Here is a 17,610-nt window from a genome sequence, read left to right as displayed (position 1 = left end):
TGTTACGAATGGGGGGGAGGGGGAGCAAGAGCAGAGCTGCGGGATGTAGAAGAGGTCCTAGTGAAAGCCTCATCTATAATGGAAGAGGGGAAGCCCCGTTTCCTGAAGAATGAGGACATCTCTGATGCCCTAGTGTGAAACACCTCATCCCGGGCGCAGATGCGGCGTAGACGGTGGAATTGGGAGTAGGGGATAGACTTTTTGCAGGAGACCGGGTGGGAAGAAGTGTAGTCCAAATAGCTGTGCGAGTCAGTGGGTTTATAGTAGATGTCAGTCACTAGTCTGTCTCCTGTGATGGAGATGGTAAGGTCCAGAAATGGTAGGGAGATGTCGGAGATACTTGGACTATCAACTTGAAGTTTGCACCTCCTGAACTCCCTCACCTGCATCAGTCGAGTTGTGCACTCTACTCCAGAATGGCACTGAAATCACAACCTTTTGATTCTCAAGACTTGGCATGCACTCACCAATGGCCATCAACTTTCTGATCTGATTTTCTAAAATTAACCCCAAATTTACATCCAAATTCAAGGCAAGAGATTTAATTTATTGGGAATCTTATGAATAGTTGTGAATAATGTGCTGTCTAAGCAATTGTACCTGAGAAAACCATGGATAGCCTCAGTCTCCCATTGAGCCTCCCCTGACTTCACTGATGTTTGTGGTTTAATGCTGAAAATATTCTAAGAAGGTCATAAGTGATAGGAGCAGAATTAGGCCATTCGGCCAATCAAGTCTACTAGCAATTCAATCATGGCTGATCTATATCTCCCTCCTAACTTCATTTTCCTGCCTTCTCCCCATAAAACCAGTACATATAATATATAGTACCATTCAAGAATCTATCTATCTGTGTCTTAATATATGTACATTGATGGCCTCCACAGCCTTTTGTGGCAAAGAATTCCATAGATTCACCATCCTCTGACTAAAGAAATTCCTCCTCATCTCCTTCCTAAAGGAACGTTCTTTAATTCTGAGGCTATGGCCTCTAGTCCTAGATTCTTTCACTAATTAGTTAGATAGAGCTCTAGGGGCTAGTGGGATCAAGGGATATGGGGAGAAGGCAGGCACGGGTTATTGATTGGGGACGATCAACCATGATCACAATGAATGGCGATGTTGGCTCGAAGGGCCGAATGGCCTCCTCCTGCACCTATTTTCTATGTTCTATGTTCTAATGGAAACATCCTCTCCACATCCACTCTATCCAAGCCTTTCACTATTCTGTACATTTCAATGGGGTCCCCCCTCATTCTTTTAAACTCCAGTGAGTACAGGCCCAGTGCCTTCAAACCCTCATCATATGTTAACCCACTCATTCCTGGGATCATTCTTGTAAACATCCTCTGTACCCTCTCCAGAGCCAGCACATCCTTCCTCAGATATGGGGCCCAAAATTTGCTCAAAATACTTCAAATGTAGCTGGCCCAATGCCTTCTAGAGTATGAAAATAACTGCAGATGCTGGTACAAATCGAAGGTTTGCCTTACAGAGCCTCAGCATTACATCCCATTGCATTCTCTTTACAACATAGCAAATCTGGATGCTTTCTTGTCTCCATAGAAGAACATTTAAGAAAAAAGTAAAATATCAGGAATAATTAGTTTAGATTTGGATGGGCCTAAGACGATGGGAGTAAGTTCATATCCATTCAGAACAAGAGTAAGGGCAAGAAATATACTAACTATTAGTTTCTGCATTGGGTTGGGGCTGTGTAATGTTTGGGATTGCAGTGGGTGAAACTGGGAAGATCACTGATCAACTGCACATTGGATCCATCCTACATTCCAGCATCTTCTCCATGAAACTATCATAAATCCAGGTAGACACGGGTAGCTGGAGTAACTCAGCGGGTCAGGCAGCAGCATCTCTGGAGAAAAGGAATGGGTGACATTTCAGGTCGAGACCCTTCTTCCAGACATCAGTCTGAGGAAGGGTCTCAACCCGAAACGTCTCCCATTCCTTCTCTCCAGAGATGCTGCCCGACCTGCTGAGTTACTCCAGCATTTTGTGTCTACCGGGGAAGAGAGTTAACTCGCTCAACTCTGACACCAAAACCTTTCTGAAAACATTTAGACCAATTGCTTGAATTTGTAAAGAAACGTACATTTGCCATGGAGTTTCACAGAAGCCTGGAGCATTGAGCCATTTAAAAGGATGTTTGTGTAGGTGAACAAAAGTTTGGAGAAACGATTGGTCTTTTAAGGAACTCTACTGGTATTTTATGTGCTGCGATGTGCTGTATCTAATGAAAATAAAGCCTAGGCTAACATCCTGTGTGTATTGTGTTTCTCCTCCTCTAGTTGCCTCTGTCCAGTAGCCACTTGGACGTCTATACAACTCATGCCATTGCAGCACCCACTAGCAACTCGTGTCCTGCTAACATTGCCATTAAAAGGGAAATATCAGGTAAAGTGTCCTGTCGCCTGCCAATATAAATGAAGATTATTTAAATTGCATTGTACATGTTTGAAGTCTTTGAGTCTTTCATTATGCATTGTGTGCTTTTCTTACCATAACATTATTCTTAAATTCCACTTTTGCCGTGTATTCATCAACCCTTGTTATCATGAGCCTCGAGTCCACCTCTGATTTTCTTGTATCTCTCAACTAAACCCCTCCCATCTCAACTACACCCCTCCCATCTCAACTACACCCCTCCCATCTCAACTACACCCCTCCCATCTCTCAACTACACCCCTCCCATCTCAACTACACCCCTCCCATCTCAACTACACCCCTCCCATCTCAACTACCCCCCTCCCATCTCAACTACACCCCTCCCATCTCAACTACACCCTTCCCATCTCTCAACTACACCCCTCCCATCTCTCAACTACACCCCTCCCATCTCAACTAAACCCCTCCCATCTCTCAACTACACCCCTCCCATCTCAACTAAACCCCTCCCATCTCTCAACTACACCCCCCATCTCAACTAAACCCCTCCCATCTCTCAACTACACCCCTCCCATCTCAACTAAACCCCTCCCATCTTTCAACTACACCCCTCCCATCTCTCAACTACACCCCTCCCATCTCAACTAAACCCCTCCCATCTCTCAACTACACCCCTCCCATCTCAACTACACCCCTCCCATCTCTCAACTACACCCCTCCCATCTCAACTACACCCCTCCCATCTCCACTACTCCCCTCCCATCTCAACTACACCCCCTTCCATCTCTCAACTACTCCTCTCCCATCTCTAAACTACTAAACGTTATTTCCTTATCATGTATCTGTACACTGTGAATGGCTCGATTGTAATCATGTATTGTCTTTCCGCAGACTGGTTAGCTCTTCACTGTACCTCACTCAATACACGTGACAATAAGCTAAACTAAACAATAAGACATTTACATGATTAGGTCAGGTTTAGAGGGATATGGGCCAAATGCAGACGTGGGACTTGTAGATGGGGCATGTTGGTCGGTGTGGCCAAGTTGGGCCAAAGGACCTGTATCCATGCTAACTCTATGACTCTATCCCAGAACCCCAGCTCGTTGCCCTCATTGCCCCTTTCTCAGCTGGTTGGTCATAGCTGCTTTTTGGATCCATTTTTCTGACCAACATTTTGCTGCTGATCTCATCCAATACTCTGGCATGTCTGCATTGACAAGCTCCACCAAACTTCTCTTTTAATTCCTCACTTCCTCATTTTTTGTTTGTGTTTTACGGCCTCAGAATCACGCGAACCAGTCAAACTCTGATCTTTTCAATAAAGCAAGCCTGGCTTTTAGTTGAGTCTATTGTCACGTGTACCGAGGTACAGTGAAAGGCTTTTTGTTGCATGCTAACCAGTCAGCAGAAAGACAATCAAGCTGTCCACAGTGGACAGATACAGGATAAAGGGGATAGGGGATAAAGGGATTTTTGCAACCTTTGCTAATAATCTCAATTCCTGATATTGCCGAGAAAATTGCATCATGTAAGTCGTGACCAGAACCTCCAAGTTCCCTAACACTGTTGTGATCATAGATTCATATAGCCCGGAGGAGACAGCACAGAGGAGCCCCCAACCTTATCGTTCCCCTGCCCCACACGGCCCGGTTTTATCTTCTCTGCACACTCTATAAACAGAGCTGCCCTGGCAGAACCATTGTTTCTGCTTGCTCCTGTCCCATTGATTTAATTTCCATGTACCTCAACTCCATCCTATCCCCCATCTATGTCCAAGACACCTCACACGCCCCTCGTCTCTTCAATGACTTCCGTTTTCCAGCCCCATCTCCGTCATCCTTACTCTGGATGTTATTCTGAAGAAAGGGTCTCGACCAGGAACGTTACCCATTCCTTCTCTCCAGAGATGCTGCCCGTCCCGCTGAGTTACTCCAGCATTTTGTGTCTACCTTCGGTGTAAACCAGCATCTGCAGTTCCTTCCTACTGCAGATTCTCAGCGATAAGTCAAATGCATCTACCTTTGTGACCAGTAATCTTAACTTTTATCCCTTATTCCCTTTATCCTGCATCTGTCCATTGCGGACGGCGTGATTGTAATCGTGTATTAACTTTTATCCCTTATTCCCTTTATCCTGCATCTGTCCACTGCGGACGGCGTGATTGTAATCGTGTATTATCTTTCCGCCGACTGGGTAGCACGCCGCAAAAAGGCTTTGCACTGCCAGAGGCAAGACCTGTCCTCTCCACTACCGCGCTCCATCAATCCATGGGCAGAGCTCACAAACATGGAGCAGCAGTGCCCTCCTGTGGAGACTTCTCCTCCAGTCTCGAGTCAGGGTTTCCAGCAGAGTGAGTTCCCTTCTTGATCCTCAGCCCCACTTGTTACACACAGAGGTTGCCGTGGTGAAGCCTGAAGCCTAGGCCGGACCGGGCCCGTTGCCAGGGAGACGGCACTCTACCCAGCTGCAGGCCTCAGTGGCTGAAGTCACAAGGTCGGGCCAGCAGCCATGTTGTGAGATTTCCCAATGCTTGGGCCACGGCTACAGCTGCCCCTCGTCTGCTTTTGCAAACTCTTAAATTATCAATGCAAAGCAGGCCTCAGTCTGCAGAATGATTCACCTCCACCACCACACAGCTCACAGATGTTTCCTGCATCAGACACAACACACACCCAACTTCCCTCACTGCCTCTGCTCCTGCCCACACTCTGCCCACACCTCTGCCCCTTTCCCACATCACCCCCCCTCCCTCCACCATCCCTTGCCCCCTTCCCCTTTCATTGTTCCCTCTCCCTTTACCCCCTCTCTCCCCTCCTCCCTCAACGGCCTGCTCCCCTTACCCCCCTCTCCCCTTACCCCCTCTCTCCCCTTACCCCTCTCTCCCCTCACCGCCCTCTCTCCCCCCCCACCGCCCTCTGTCCCCCCACCGCCTTCTCTCCCCTCACCGCCCTCTCTACCCTCACCTCCCACTCTCCCCCCGCCGCCCCCTCTCCGCTCACCCCCCCTCTCCACTCACCCCCCCTCCCCTCACCCCCCCTCTCCCCTCCGCCCCCTCTCTCCCCTCACCCCCCCTTTCCCCCAAAGCCCTTCCCCTCACCACACCCTCTCTCCCCCCACCGCCCCCTCTCTCGGCTCAACCCCCTCTCCCCCACTGCCACCTCCCCTCACACCCTCTCCCCCCACTCACACCCTCTCCCCCCACTGCCACCTCCCCTCGCACCCTCTCCCCCCACTCACACCCTCTCCCCCACTGCCACCTCCCCTTGCACCCTCTCCCTCCACTCACACCCTCTCCCCCACTGCCACCTCCCCTCGCACCCTCTCCCCCCACTCACACCCTCTCCCCCACTGCCACCTCCACTCGCACCCTCTCCCCCCACTCACACCCTCTCCCCCCACTGCCACCTCCCCTCGCACCCTCTCCCCCCACTCACACCCTCTCCCCCACTGCCACCTCCCCTCGTACCCTCTCCCCCCACTCACACCCTCTCCCCCACTGCCACCTCCCCTCGCACCCTCTCCCTCCACTCACACCCTCTCCCCCACTGCCACCTCCCCTCGCACCCTCTCCCCCCACTCACACCCTCTCCCCCACTGCCACCTCCACTCGCACCCTCTCCCCCCACTCACACCCTCTCCCCCACTGCCACCCCCACTCACACCCTCTCCCCCCACCACACCATCTCCCGTCACTGCTCCTCTCCTGTCACCGCACCTCAGTGCTCTCTCGACTCTCTCTGCCTCCTCTGTTTCTCTTTTTTAAAAGACATTCAGTCAGATACAAGGAGAGGAAGGCTCTAGAGGGAACTGGGGCAAATGCAGGCAAATGGGGATAGCCCAGTATGCCAACATGACAAGATGGGCAGAAGGGTCTGTTTCCATGCTGTGCAAGCTCTGTGTCACTATGACCCAGACCCTTTGCACAAGTGCAGCACTGTGGTGTAACGGTAGAACTATTGCCTCACAGCACCAGAGTTTGATCCTGACTGCAAGTGCTTGTTTGTACCGCATTTGTACGTTCTCCTCTGTGTCCTGCGTGGGTTTTTTCCGAGATCTTTAGTTTCCCCCCACACTCCAAAGACATAAAAGTTTGTGGGTTAATTGACTTGGTATAAATGTAAAATTGTCCCTGGTGTATGTAGGATAGTGTTAGTGTGTGGGGATCGCTGGTAGGCATGGACTCAGTGGGCCGAAGGGCCTGTTTTCATGCTGTATCTCTAAACTTAAACTAAACTGAAAATGCAACCTGACCTGCTGAGTGTTTCCAGCATTTTGGTTTATTTTACCCAAGATGTACTCAGTACTCTCTAGTCCAGCCATCCTCGGACTTCAGCTAAAGTGCCTCCCATCTCACACCCCTTCACCTTGATCTGTCTACTGCTCCCCCTGCAAAACCTCAATTGCTATTTTTACAGACTCCCTCACCACCAATGTTTCTGAAGAAGGGCCCCAACCTGAAGTATGGTCTGTCCATTTCACTCCACAGATGCTGCCTGACCCATTGGGTTCCTCCAGCACTTGTTTTTTTCCTTACGACTCCAGCATCTGCAGTCAATTGTGTCACCACCAATATGTAATTGTTATAAGAGCTTCCGAAGCTGTATTGTCTTTGTCTTTTACCATTTAAAAAAATCATCGGTTTTCTAGTATTCTGTGTCTGAGTTTTCCTGGTTTCGTGATCTTGGGTCCTTACTCGTCCCTGTGTGCAGCCGAAAGATGCCTGGTGCAATGAACGGCAATCTTTACAAAAGACAAACGTTCATTTGAAAACAAACTATTCAAAACTTTGCACCAAAAACAAATAGGGTTGAACTCTGCCACAGTCAATAGCTCCAATCAATAACTTTTCTCACTTTTCTCACAACTTTTCTCTTGAGTCATCGAGCACGAGATCAGACCCTTCAGCCAGCAAGTCCATAATGACCATTAGGCACCTCTCTATTTGATCCCATTGACCAGTGGCTTGGTCCATGGCCTACTCTGCTTTGGAGATTCAGTTGCATCCCAAAGATTGTGAATACCTACATTCACCAACTGTTCAGCACCATCTTTGACATTTCAAACACTCTCCGCGTGAAAGATCCTTCCTCAGACTCCCGCTAAACCTTAGATAGACCCAAAAAGCCAGAGTAACTCAGCGGGACAGGCAGCATCTCTGGAGAAAAGGAATAGGTGATCTTTCGGGTCGGGACCCTTCTTCTGACTCCCTCCAAACCTTTTGCTCCTCACCGTAGACCGACCTGTTCTTAGATCTTCTTAGATCCTCTGATGTGAGGATGCATTTAAATTATTTGGTTCAAATGAATCATATTCTTGAATAATTGTCTGAAAGACATCACAGTTCCCAATTGTCTGATTGCTGATTTTCGACCCATAGGTCACCATAACCAATTTCTATCCAGTGTTTAGAATGACTAGTTTGCTTCCAGGAGCTGTTCTTTCATTCTCGCATTCCTCCCTCCATTCTTGCAGCCTAATGTAGCAATACCCCTCAGGAGCTGGAAGAGTGCTGATGTATCGTGGCTCATTCCTCTAAGGTTGGAGATGAAATCACCAGTGTTAGACTGATTGTGGGCACCTAGAACAACTTGAAATATGGGTTTGCTGACACAGATGCGGCATGATGTTACAGAGGAGGCTAAAAAGCACTGTTCTGTCAAGCGTACAATTATAGATCTGTATGCAACTTTGATAAACATTTTAAGGGTGACCTAAAATGTAGTTTTAATACAGTTAAAACGTTACTGTTAAAACACAACGCACTTGTACTATAACACCAGGATAAGCACTCAACCAAGCCCAGAGCCAAAGTCATATCTAAACTGCCTGTACACACTTGTGCTACGGAACAATAACTAACTCCATATGCAATAATAAGCTATCTACATGTTAACAAGCACAGTAAAACTAATCTTGTAGATGCGTATATCATTGGGGTTATCTTCGGGACCTCCCTTCACTGGTGTTTCGTTGAGTCAGGCCCCATGACACCTTGGGAAGGCTGATGTTATCAAGTGAGAGTTAGATTTAGCTCTCTGGGCTAACGGAATCAAGGGATATGGGGTAAAAGCAGGAACGGGTTTCTGATTGTAGATGATCAGCCATGATCATATTGAATGGCGGTGCTGGCCCGAAGGATAGAATGGCCCACTCCTGCACTTATTTTCTATATTTCTACTTAACAGTTAGCAAATCAGGTTCTGGGTTCTGGTCTCTCTCTTTATTTTTCTCCTAAATAAGTTTTGATTCCGGCTCATATCTGTCCGTGGGTGAATAGTGTATTCAGTAATTGTGTATCTAGGCCTCTTTGAGGACATCACTGACAGAGAGAGTCTTTGTGTCCCAGAGTACTTGCATGTATTGTGGTGGGAGGTACGACTGAACAGAAGGCCTGGAGTGGGGTGGGAGTCAGCTGAGCTGACCTTCGAAGTATGTGGCACATCTAAGGATAATGGAACTGAAAGTAGCCTTGCAAGAGCCTTTCCTTCCTCCTTTCATAGAATCATAGGGCAGAGAATGAGACCATTCACCCGTGTCAGCTGTTCGAAATAACTCAAAATAGTCCCCATTTTGCTTCAGCTTTCCCCGATATCCTTGTAATATTTTACAGTGGTAAGCTAAATGTTTGTTCAACTGCGGGTGTCAGCGAGAACTTGTCACAGAACTTGACCCAGCACTGAGTTCTATACATGGGAAACCCATAATAAATGCACTTGAAGATCTCAATGTGTATGGGCCTTGCCCAAACTGCATGAGAGGGCTGCAATACTGCTCAGATGCAACTGAAAGGCAGTGAAGCAATTTCAGTGTCTGGACTATTATTTCTCCAAGAACCTTTTGCAAGTAACACTTTCATCTGCTTGCACCATATTTCAGAGATTACCAGATCACGACTTACCATCCGCAAAATCTAGTGGTCAACTCCCATTTTGATATTTGTCTTAATTTCCTTAAATTTGTATCCTTTGATTGTTCATCTTTATTCATCTGTTGTCACTGGTAACAGCTCCGATTCACTCTAACAAAGCATTCCATGACCTTGTCGAAGGTATTTATTCACAAAAAGCTGGAGTAACTCAGCGGGTCAGGCAGCATCTCAGGAGAGAAGGAATAGGTGACCTTTCGGGTCGAGACCCTTCTTCAGACTTCGTCTGACCCGAAACGTCACCCATTCCTTCTCTCCTGAGATGCTGAGTTACTCCAGCTTTTTGTGATACCTTTGATTTGTACCAGCATCTGCAGTTATTTTCCTACATTCCATGGCCTTGAACATTTGAGCTTGCCTTTCCTGATTGGGAGGGTTTTCCCTGACACTCGGGTTTTGAATGAACTCTGGGAGCCTGGTGTCACTGTGTATTTGTAGCCTTTACCTGATTGGGTGTCTCTGAATTTTGGCTAGATGCAGAAGCCCGAGCAATGGCTAAAGAGCGACAGAAGAAAGACAATCACAACCTGAGTGAGTAAGCGTTTAAGCGTTTAAGCGTTCCTTCACCGTACCAACCTGCTCCCACTCCTACTTTGTGGCTTTGATTTGCAGTCCTTTTCGTGCTGTCTTGCACAGTGCAGGAAGCTGGGCTAACGTTTGTTGAGTCCACCTGTAATTTTGAGCCTGAGCAAATGGGCCATAATTTAAACAAGGTTGTAACCTCTGGTTGGAGTCAGCACTGCAGTTTTGGGAAAGCCCAGGGTATGACCGTTCTGGGAAGTGAAACCCGATTACACCGGCAGCAGTGGCTTGAGGAGCGGAGGGGGAGAACGTTTTATTGTTAGGACAGAAAGAGGAGGAGGTAATGGTTGAGCATTAGATGGAGTGCTGGAGGCTCCCACTTGCCTCAAAGCCTGCTTTGTCAATTATCGAATTATATACACACGGTGGCACAGCGGTAGAGCTGCTGCCTCACAGCGCCAGAGACCCGGGTTCCATCCTGACTATGGGTGCTGCCTGTATGGAGTTTGCACGTTCTCCCCGTGACCTGCGTGGGTTTTCTCCGGGAAGTGCCGGTTTCCACCCACATTCCAAAGACTAATTGGCTTAGTATAAATGTAAATTGTCCCTAGGATAGTGATAATGTGCGTGGAAGGCTAGTCGGCACAGAGTCGGTGGGCTGAAGTGTCCACGCTTTATCTCTAAACTAAGCTAAACTAAACTACGAGGTGCAAGCACATTAGGTGTGTGCAACAGAGAGGGAGGGGCATGAGTAGTGAGATTGCTCGTGGCTTTGATGCCCTCGTTGTTGGCTTTCAGCTGGAGACAATGTCAGATATTTACAGTTATCTTAGACTGGAGAACTTTCAGACTTCCAGATGTGTTTGTTGATGATGTTGTACACAGTTTTATTGTTATCACGTTTGTTTATTGCTGTGCTGCAGTTTGATAAGTTTATTCTGAGTTTTAGTGGGGGCACAATTTACATTTAGTGCTGATATGGTGCAGAACATGTGTGGTGCAGAAAACATGTGGTGTGGAGCGTGTGGTACAGAACACATGTGGTTCAGAACACGTGTGGTGCAGAACACATGTGGTGTTCTGAGCCACACGTGTTCTGCACCACATGTGTTCTGCATCACCCATGTTTTGCACGTGTTCTGCACCACACGTGTTCTGCACTACATGTGCTCTGTACCATGTTAGCACGTGTTCTGTACCACACGCTTCGCACCACATGTTTTCTGCACCACACATGTTCTGCACCATATCAGCACCACGTGTTCTGCACCACATGTGTTCTGCACACACGTGTTCTGCACCGCAGAAGCTACTTCCTTCTGCCGGATCGTCCCACTTTCCAGTTGCCGGGACCCTCCGCGGGGATTAGCGACACCACAGTACATCCCAAGCTGGCGACCTGTCCCTCCACACTCAGGCGACCCAGCTTTAGTGTGAGAGCCACAGTTTGTCTCATTCTCTCCATCCCCAACTAAATTCTCAGATTCACACTCATGCAAATTCAGTGCCCCCGCTAAGACTCAGAATAAACTTATCAAACTGCAGCACAGCAATAAACAAACGTGATAACAATAAAACTGTGTACAATATCATCAACAAACACATCTGGTGGTGACCACGTGTGGTGGCTTTCTGTCCCTTCAGCTCCCACGATTGGTGCCAGAGTCTAGGCTGGTGCAAGAGGACATGGGAAATATTGAGCAAATGTGCCAACATTACTAAACATGCTGCTTTGTTGTAAATTGTCTTCACGTTCACCTTGGCTTCAATTTTTCCATTAGTTGAACGCAGGCGGAGGTTTAACATCAACGATCGGATCAAAGAGTTGGGACTGCTGATCCCCAAATCCAGTGACCTGTGAGTAAAGCTTACAGTTATTCTCACTACCAACGTCCCTCACTGCTGCACCCTCACGCACCTGCACCTGGAGATGGATGCTTTATACCAATGCCCCATTCAAGGATGTCCCACCTTTCACCAACCTTCAACAGAACTGTGACGTCCCATTGACATCTAGTCCCATTGACATCTAGTCCCATTGACATCTAGTCCCATTGACATCTAGTCCCATTGACATCTAGTCCCATTGACATCTTGTCCCATTGACATCTAGTCCCATTGACATCTTGTCCCATTGATATCTAGTCCCATTGACATCTAGTCCCATTGACATCTTGTCCCATTGACATCTAGTCCCATTGACATCTTGTCCCATTGACATCTTGTCCCATTGACATCTAGTCCCATTGACATCTAGTCCCATTGACATCTAGTCCCATTGACATCTAATCCCATTGACGTCTTGTCCCATTGACATTTTGTCCCATCGTACATACCTACACATTCTGGCAATGGCTCCATTGAATCTGCCCTGTAGTAACCCATTGTGCAATTAGAGCTGTTCCCGGCTCTGGTCCACATGTGTCCACATTTGTTGGTAATTTTTCCTTGAGTCTTGTCATTTTGGAGAGTTATCCTGCCTGCAGGGACTCTGATTTCCTCTTCCCTGCCATTAAATCAATGAGTAAAAGAAGATGTAGAAACAAGGAACTGCAGATGTTGGTTTACCAAAAAAGACACAAAGTACTGGAGTAACTCAGTGGGTCAGGCAGCATCTCTGGAGAACTTGCTGCCTCACAGCGCCAGAGACGCTGGGTTCGATCCTGACTACGGGTGCTGTCTGTACGGAGTTTGTTCGTTCTCCCTGTGACCGTGTGGGCTGTACATGTGGGATCAGAGAACAACTCATGGGATTCATGCAATAAATAGAAATAAAAAAACATTTGCAGATGTTGGAAATTGGAAATAGAAACAAAACACGAGGAAAATGCACAGCAAGTCAGGCAGTATCTGTGGAGAGTGGAAGCCAAGTTACTTTTTCAGATAAATAACCTAGTTGTCAGAATTAAGATAGGTCATTAATCTGAAATGATTACTCTAGTGCTCTCCCTCCACAGATGCTGCCTGATCTGCTGACTATTTGGCATGGTCTGTTGTTCTTTAATGTAGAGTGGTGGGCTTCCATGCAGTCAGATCTTCATACAGAACAGAGAACAGTACAGCACAAGAACAGACCCTTCAGTCTACAATCTCTGTGCTGAACCTGATGACACGACCAACTCTTATTGCCCTGCACACAATCCACATCCCTCCATGCCCTGCATACTCATGTCTGAAGAATGGTCTCGACCCGAAACGCCACCCATTCCTTCTCTCCAGAGATGCTGCCTGACCTGCTGAGTTACTCCAGCATTTTGTGTCTACCTTCGATTTGTATCAGCATCTGCAGTTATTTTCCTACACCACTCAGCACGGTGATGTGTAAATCCATAAATGGGAGTGGGGTGGTCCTCTCACCGAGTGCAGTATCTCTGTGTGGACCATATTCGTTTTTTATCCAACAAAATAGCCCAATGGACTCGTATTACTTCTTTCCCATCATGATCCTGTGATTAGTAGCAAAGGTCACCGCACCTGTGTCGCCGTCTTGTCCATTGTTGCGTATTTTCTCACTTTCATTGAGGTCCTGTTCGTTGCTGCACAGGGATGTCCGCTGGAATAAGGGGACGATACTAAAAGCCTCGGTCGATTACATCAAACGGCTGCAGAAGGATCAGCAAAGGACCAGAGAGATGGAAGGCCAATCAAAGAGGATGGAAATGGCCAACAGCCACTTGCGGTTTCGCATTCAGGTGAGGAAAGGAAGGTGATGCATAATCACCTGTGGGCCGACATAATGCTGGGGTAATTGAGGCCAGTTCAGGTAGTTGAGGCCAGTTCATTGGCTATATTTAAGAGGGAGTTAGATGTGGCCATTGTGGCTAAAGGGATCGGGGGTATGGAGAGAAGGCAGGTACGGGATACTGAGTTGGATGATCAGCCATGATCATATTGAATGGTGGTGCAGGCTCGAAGGGCCGAATGGCCTACTCCTGCACCTATTTTCTATGTCTATGTTTCTATGTAACTCAGCGGGTCAGGCAGCATCCCAGGAGAGAAGGAATGGGTGTGTCTCGACCCGAAATGTCACCCATTCAAGGGTCTTAACCCAAAACGTCAACCATTCAATGGTCTCGACCCAAAACATCACCCATTCCTTCTCTCCTGAGCCGCTGAGTTACTCCAGCATTTTGTGTCTAACTTCGATTTGAACCAGCATCTGCAGTTATTTTCCTACACATCACCTGTGGGACAATCACCATGGGCTCAGGTGGCAACCAACATCACTGAGAGTGTTTAGTTATTATGTCACAGTCATAGAATTATACAACAGGCCCTTCAGCCCAATTCATCCAATTCTCCCCAAGGTGCATTCCAGAGCTAAGCCCGTGTACAGGAATTTGGCTCATATCCCTTTAAACCTTTCCTGTCTATAAGCAGTCCTTTAAAAGTTATAATTGTGCCAGCATCAACTGCCTCCTCTGACAGCTCATTCAATGTACCTATCACCCTCCGTGAGGAGGGAAAAAACGTGCCCTTCAGGCCCCCTTTAAATCTTTCCCCTTCTCTCACTAAACCGATGTCCTCAGTTTCAGACTTAACTGGAAAGACTAGGCGTGTATTCACTGGAGTTTAGAAGGATGAGAGGGGATCTTATAGATGCGTATAAAATTATGTAAGGACTGGACAAGCTAGATGCAGGAAAAATGTTCCCAATGTTGGGGGAGTCCAGAACCAGGGGCCACAGTCTTAGAATAAAGGGGAGGCCATTTTAAACTGAGGTGAGAAGAAACTTTTTACCCAGAGAGTTGTGAATTTGTGGAATTCTCTGCCACAGAGGGCAGTGGAGGCCATTTCACTGGATAGGAACATAGAAACATAGAAAATAAGTGCAGGAGGCGGCCATTTGACCCTTTGAGCCAGCACCATGTTCATTGTGATCATGGCTGATCATCCACAATCAGTAACCTGTGCCTGCCTTCTCCCCATATCCCTTGATTCCACTAGCCCCTAGAGCTATCTAACTCTCTTTTAAATTCATCCAGTGAATTGGCCTCCACTTCCTTCCCCTTTACCTAATCTGACACCATTGAGATAATAATCTGCTTCCTTATTTTTGCCGCCAAAGTGGATAACCTCACATTTATCGACATTATACTGCATCTGCCACGCATCTGTCCACTCACTCAACCTGTCCAAGTCACCCTGCAACCTCCTAATTTAAAAGAGAGTTAGATAGAGCTCTGGGGGCTAGTGTAATCAAAGGTATGGGGAGAAGGCAGGCACAGGTTACTGATTGTGGATGATCAGGCATGATCACAATGAATAACGGTGCCAGCTCGAAGGGCCGAATGGCCTCCTCCTGCACCTATTTTCTATTTTTCTAACTATCCTAGGAAAAGGTGTGACTGTCCACCGTATTTACACTGCTCACGGTTTTATAAACCTTTATCACCTCTCACCTCCTTTGCGCCAACAAAACTTGTCTAAATATCTCCTTGTCACCCAACTCCTCCAAGCTATTCTGTACACTCTCTAGCACCAACCCTATACTATGGTGACCAGAACTGCGCACAATATCCCAGATGTGGTACTGACAACATCTTGCACAGCTGTGACATGATGTCCCAACTCCTGTACTCAATGTCCGTTTGAAGAACGTAAGTGTGCTGTATCCTGCTTTACCACCTTGTCCACCTCTCAAGTCTGAGTGCAAATACGGTGGTGCCATATCCCACAGTACGACAGCGATTGTACTTAGAAAGATGCCAACAATAGACTGACACAAAATGCTCAAAAACTCAACGGGACAGGCAGCATAAAGTCATGTGGTCATAAGGTCATAAGGAATATCATCAGCATCATCATCATCATCATATATATACAGCCGGAAACAGGCCTTTTCGGCCCTCCAAGTCCGTGCCGCCCAGCGATCCCCGTACATTAACACTATCCTACACCCACTAGGGACAATTTTTACATTTACCTAGCCAATTAACCTACATACCTGTAGGTCTTTGGAGTAGAATTAGGCCATTCGGCCCTTCAAGTCTACTACGCCATTCAATCATGGCTGATTTATCTCCCTCCTAACCCCATTCTCCTGCCTTCTCCCCATAACCCCTGACACCCGTACTAATCAAGAATCTATCTATCTCTGCCTTTAAAATATTCACTGACTTGGCCTCCACAGCCTTCTGTAGCAAAGAATTCCATAAATCCACCACCCTCTGACTAAAGAAATTTCTCCTCATCTCCTTCCTAAAAGAACGCACTTTAATTTTGGGGCTATGACCTCTGGTCCTAGACTCTCCCACTAGTGGAAACATCCTCTCCACATCCACTCTGTCCAAGCCTTCACTGGAGAGAAGGGGAATGGGTGACGTTTCGGGTCGAGACCCTTCTTCAAAGATGCCGTCTGTCTTAAACTCAAACTATGGTCTCGGCTCCACTAAGGTCACGCTAGCAATGTCGGGTTTTCCTCTTCAATATTAATCACAAGCATCTTTCTTCTGGTGGCATGTAGGAGCTGGAGATGCAAGCACAGGCTCATGGACTCTCCACTGTCTCGCCCTCGGGGATAAGCACATCAGAGCACCTCGGTTCTTGCCTCAAACACGAGGAAAACCCCATGGACTCATTTCAACAGCAGCAGCTGAACCAGCATCACCAAGAACCTCCTCAGAACCAAGTGGATTTTGCTCAGCCCTTTGGCTTCTGTGACAGCTCGCTGGGCTACAGTGACCCCATGGGGCAGTTTACTGACCTCTCCTTCAGCGTCCCCACCAAAACAGACTACCAGCTGGACGACATGCTGATGATGGACGACACGCTCTCCCCGCTGGGCAAGGACCCCCTGCTCTCATCAGTGTCTCCAGAGGCTTCCAAAGCGAGCAGCCGAAGAAGCAGCACCAGCATAGATGACGGTGACATGCTGTGATGTTGGCCTGAGCTCAAACCACCATGTAACGTGTAAGACTGTTGGAGAGGGAGGTGCAGACATACCAGGAAGTTCCTGAACTCGTGCGGAATTTTAAGAATGTGTCAGAAGTTGCTCTCTTTTTTATTACTGACTTAATTGGGTTTTGAAGATTTCCATGTCCTGTTGCAGGCCATATTTGACAGTGATTTTGTGGAGGTTTGCCTTCCCTGCCGACAGTGTGGCCATAGTGGTCCATGCCACACCATGTCCATATGAGTACCTGCACCATCTCCTCCTCTCCCAACAGCAGGCTCCCCACACCCAGGTAATGGCTGACCACCAAGGAACAAACCATCTTCTATGGAAGGCATTTGGTTTCAGGTTGTAACAATGCATCAGGGCTTTTGGGTCACTGTGCTGGAGTTGGGGTTGGGGGATGAGGCTGGGGGCTGGGAGGGGTTCTGTTCAGTTGGGGCTGGGGTTTAGTGGGGGGTTCTGATAAGCTGGAGTTGGGTTTTGGGGGAGGGTGTTTGTTAATAGTTTGGGCTGGGGGTTAGGGGGCTTCCTGTTGACAGCTGGGGTTTAGAGGGGCTTCTGTTAACAGTTGAAGTTTGGGGGGGGATTCTGTTAACAACTGAGGTTTCAAAAGCCTTACTTTGACCTGGATGATTAAAATTCCCACAATCTCTTGCACAAAACACAAAGTGCTGGAGTTGTTCAGTGTGTCAGGCAGCTTCCATGGAAGGAATGCACAGATGAAGTTTAAGGGTCAGGATCCTCTTCAGATAGAAGAGTGCCGACCTGAAACGTTGTTTGCCCACTCTCTCCACCGATGATGCCTGACCTGCTGGGCTACTCCACCAAGTTCATGTTTTGCTGAAGATTTTGGGCATCT

General features: G+C 47.6%; 1 protein-coding gene across 3 annotated transcripts in view; it reads left to right on the top strand.

Moving 5' to 3' along the window:
• Positions 1–17,127, top strand: part of tfeb (transcription factor EB) — a 118,216-nt gene extending 101,089 nt beyond the window's left edge. For all 3 annotated transcript variants that reach the window (XM_078420291.1, XM_078420293.1, XM_078420292.1), the window contains exons 5-9: positions 2,307–2,412; positions 9,812–9,862; positions 11,635–11,710; positions 13,398–13,545; positions 16,320–17,127. In XM_078420291.1, coding sequence (XP_078276417.1) covers positions 2,307–2,412; positions 9,812–9,862; positions 11,635–11,710; positions 13,398–13,545; positions 16,320–16,733 — 795 coding nt within the window. In that variant the 3' untranslated portion in view covers positions 16,734–17,127. The remainder of the gene's footprint in view (positions 1–2,306; positions 2,413–9,811; positions 9,863–11,634; positions 11,711–13,397; positions 13,546–16,319) is intronic.
• Positions 17,128–17,610: the final 483 nt, after the last annotated feature.

This window comes from Rhinoraja longicauda, chromosome 24, assembly GCF_053455715.1.
Source record: "Rhinoraja longicauda isolate Sanriku21f chromosome 24, sRhiLon1.1, whole genome shotgun sequence".
In the NCBI taxonomy this organism is placed as follows: domain Eukaryota; kingdom Metazoa; phylum Chordata; class Chondrichthyes; order Rajiformes; family Arhynchobatidae; genus Rhinoraja; species Rhinoraja longicauda.
Note: the sequence above shows the minus strand (reverse complement) of the source record. Positions and strands in the feature narration are given on the sequence as shown.